Source organism: Curcuma longa, unplaced genomic scaffold (genome assembly GCF_044706935.1).
Source record: "Curcuma longa cultivar G26 ecotype Majalengka, Jawa Barat unplaced genomic scaffold, ITB_CL_G26_1.1 contig_11612, whole genome shotgun sequence".
Taxonomy (NCBI): Eukaryota; Viridiplantae; Streptophyta; class Magnoliopsida; order Zingiberales; family Zingiberaceae; genus Curcuma; species Curcuma longa.
Window position 1 is genome coordinate 1 of NW_027428917.1, and position 3,062 is coordinate 3,062.

Here is a 3,062-nt window from a genome sequence, read left to right on the forward strand (position 1 = left end):
TTTTCTATTATAGAAGATACACATTTGTTTAGATAATCACAAATTAATTTACCCATTACCCATTTATAGTAGGTTCAATTTAGGTATGAGTAATGGTATATAACGTTTAGTTGGAAATTTATTATATTTTTATTTTAGCAAATGAGTTTTAAATATTATAGAAAAGTTACTAAACACCTAATTAATTCATTCTTTTGAGGCAAGCTGTGACCTATGGAAGAACTTTAAATAATTTACTAAAATAAATAAATTTTAACACATATTTGTGATTAATTGATTTATAGTGATGAACAAAAATTGTAAATTATTTGCAAAAGCATTCATAATAAAATTAAAAATTTTGATTTTATAAATAAGTATTTTTAAATAAACAAATAAATTTATAACATCACCCCCATTAACCAACCAAGTTTAAAAAATAAAATTTAAATAATAAAATAAGTTCGAATAAAAAATCAAACTTGATAAAATCCAAATGAATTAAATTCAAATTAAGCTCATAGAATAGAATCCCGTTAAAAAAGAAGTCGGCGGCGGCGGCGGCCTGGCCCACCGCCACCCTGCGCCGCCACGAGAAAAGGGGGCAAGAGGAAGCTTGGAAGGCACTGCTTCTTCTCAAATTTTCTCGTCGTCCGATTAAGCCTTCGATCCGAAGGGTCTTCAGTAAGCTCAGGCTCAGCCCACTGAGTCGCTCTCTTTAGATTTTCTTCTTCTCGTTGATTTTTCGCCTGGAAGTTTTTTCTGTTTTTTCCCTTTCTTTCTTGCGCTTGTCGCGTTTCACTGAGGCGAACTGGAATCTAGCGGTGGGATTGTTCTGAAATATTGTTTCATTCCATGTTTTGTTTGTCGATCTCGATCGATCGCCTTCAGAAAAATTAGGGTTTGTTCTTTCCTGTCATCGTCTGTGATTTTGCTTTCGGACAAGTAGGCTTTGTTTATTTATTTCTGTTTGATTTTGAATTCTTCGTGAATTCCTTCATAGTCCAGGATGCAATTGGCAGACAAAAGACGCGGCTTTCCATCATCTCTGGCGATTACTTATCGATTTCTCTTCTTTTAGGGATGCTTGAGATAGGTTTTCGCTGGATAAGCGTCAGGATTCGTGCCGCCAGTTTGTTCTTAGTGAGTTGCTGCTAAAGGTGGAGATCAATCTTCCTGCGGTGATTCCTGATTGGTGCGACCTAGGTACTGGGAGCTCTATGTCGGGACCACGCTACTCTGGTCTTGGACCAGCTTCCGCTGATATCAACCAGATGATCAAAAGCACGGGAAACATCTCTGGTCCAAGTGTAGGTGCAAGCTCCCTCGTCACGGATGCCAACTCGGCATTCTCCGGCGTTTCTCAGTTGCAAAGAAGCACAAGCTTCAATAACGAGTCATATATGCGGCTTCCTGCTTCTCCCATGTCTTTCTCCTCGAATATATCAGGTTCTTCTGTGATAGATGGGTGTTCTATAGTGCAGCAGAGCTCTCTCCAAGAACAGGTGCAAAGGCAAGGTCTGTCAACAGCGACATCTCAGCTAATGAAGCGAGAGCCACCCAATGCTTCAATGAATGCCCAAAAGAGGGCTCGGCTTGATGGAATGCATGATGATGCCCTTCAGCAGCAGTTAATCCTACAATTTTTGCAGAGAAATGAGTCCATGCAGCCACCGCAAGGCTTGCAAAGCCAGCAGCTGCAGGCCATCTTCCAAGAGCAGAGACTTATTCAGCAGCAGCAGCAGCAGCAGATGATGCACTCACTTTCTCAGATGCAAAGGCCGCCTATCACCCTACAGCAACAGCAACTGCATCACCTTATGAAGCCTAATTTTCATCCGACTAATTCTGTCAAACAGCCTCTTCCTCTTAATACTGGGATATGTTTTCGCAGGCTTATGCAATATTTGTATCACCTACGACATCGACCAGCTGTAAGTTCACATTTTCACATGCACATTGCGTTATTTTCACTATGTCTGTCCTTAACATTTTTAGCATATTATGAAATGTCCTAAGAATGACACATATTGTAGGATAACTCTATATTATACTGGAGGAAATTTGTGACTGAGTATTTTGCACCACGGGCTAGGAAAAGGTGGTGTTTATCCTTGTGTGATAACATGGGCAACCACACATTTGGTGTTTTCCCGCAGTTGGCTTTGGTAAGCATTTTTTATGTTCGATGTTTCTTCAGCTCAATGCATGTTGTTTGATATATTGGTTAATGATTAACATCCTGTGTGTTGAATTGCATTTCAATTAGTCTTATGCATGATGCTTATGAGGAAGGTTACAATTTCACTGCTTCATCCCCATGCATGGTTGAAACCACATCAGTATTGCTGTAAGATTTTGGCAATTTCAATAATTTAGCATATAGGTTGGGATTGTAAGCAGACATAAGCGTCTTCTATTTGTTTTAATGGCTTTCAAGTTAAGCCCGAGGATAGGGATTGCAATTTTTGTACCTATAAATTCACACATTGGGAAACTCACCCTTTATCCTCCACTCTATGAGGACCAAATACCCTACCTAAGGTTCAATATTACTATATGCGAGTCCAAAAGCTTCCTTTGTAGTATCACTCAATTTGACGGTTATAGTTCAATGAACTATTTTGATACATCTTCCTCCATAGTTATTTATGCATCTTAACCTTGTAAGAGGCTTTTGATACATGTACACCATAGCTTATTAGTTCTACCATTGCTTACCAATTCTTTTTAATGTTATCATATTCTTGCAGTTGAACCAAAATGGCATCTGGTGTCTAAAAAATGTGCTACACTGTAGTTGGCAACAACCTTCATTGCCAAGCTCCCCTTTTTAATTCTGATGATAAAAGAAATTCTTTCTTTGCAACTGAGATGATTGAGATACTTTGTCATGCTCCTTAAGAAATATTCTAGTCTAATTAACATCTCTAGTTTATTCGTGATGACTAAATAAATGTTGCTTGTGCATATTTGGCTTTTGCAGGATGGATGGCAGTGTGATATTTGTGGTTCCAAATCTGGAAAAGGATTTGGTTAGTAGTCCTCTATTGATTTTCTTATTTAGGATAAATTTTCTTTGT

At 38.3% G+C, this 3,062-nt stretch overlaps 1 protein-coding gene across 1 annotated transcript; it reads left to right on the top strand.

Moving 5' to 3' along the window:
- The first annotated feature begins 1,179 nt into the window (after positions 1-1,179).
- Positions 1,180-3,019, top strand: LOC141815885 (putative transcriptional regulator SLK2). The gene is made up of 3 exons (XM_074703752.1): positions 1,180-1,913; positions 2,016-2,147; positions 2,966-3,019. Exons 1-3 carry the CDS (start codon positions 1,200-1,202, stop codon positions 3,017-3,019), a joined length of 900 nt encoding a protein of 299 aa, XP_074559853.1. The 5' UTR covers positions 1,180-1,199.
- The last annotated feature ends 43 nt before the right edge of the window (positions 3,020-3,062 follow it).

Excerpts from the sequence above, each read along its gene's own strand:
- LOC141815885 (XM_074703752.1), top strand. The coding sequence starts at position 1,200 with ATGTCGGGACCACGCTACTCTGGTCTTGGACCAGCTTCCGCTGATATC. Across the intron at positions 1,914-2,015 it reads ACCTACGACATCGACCAGCT|GATAACTCTATATTATACTG; the intron begins GTAAGTTCACAT and ends CACATATTGTAG. Across the intron at positions 2,148-2,965 it reads TTTTCCCGCAGTTGGCTTTG|GATGGATGGCAGTGTGATAT; the intron begins GTAAGCATTTTT and ends TGGCTTTTGCAG.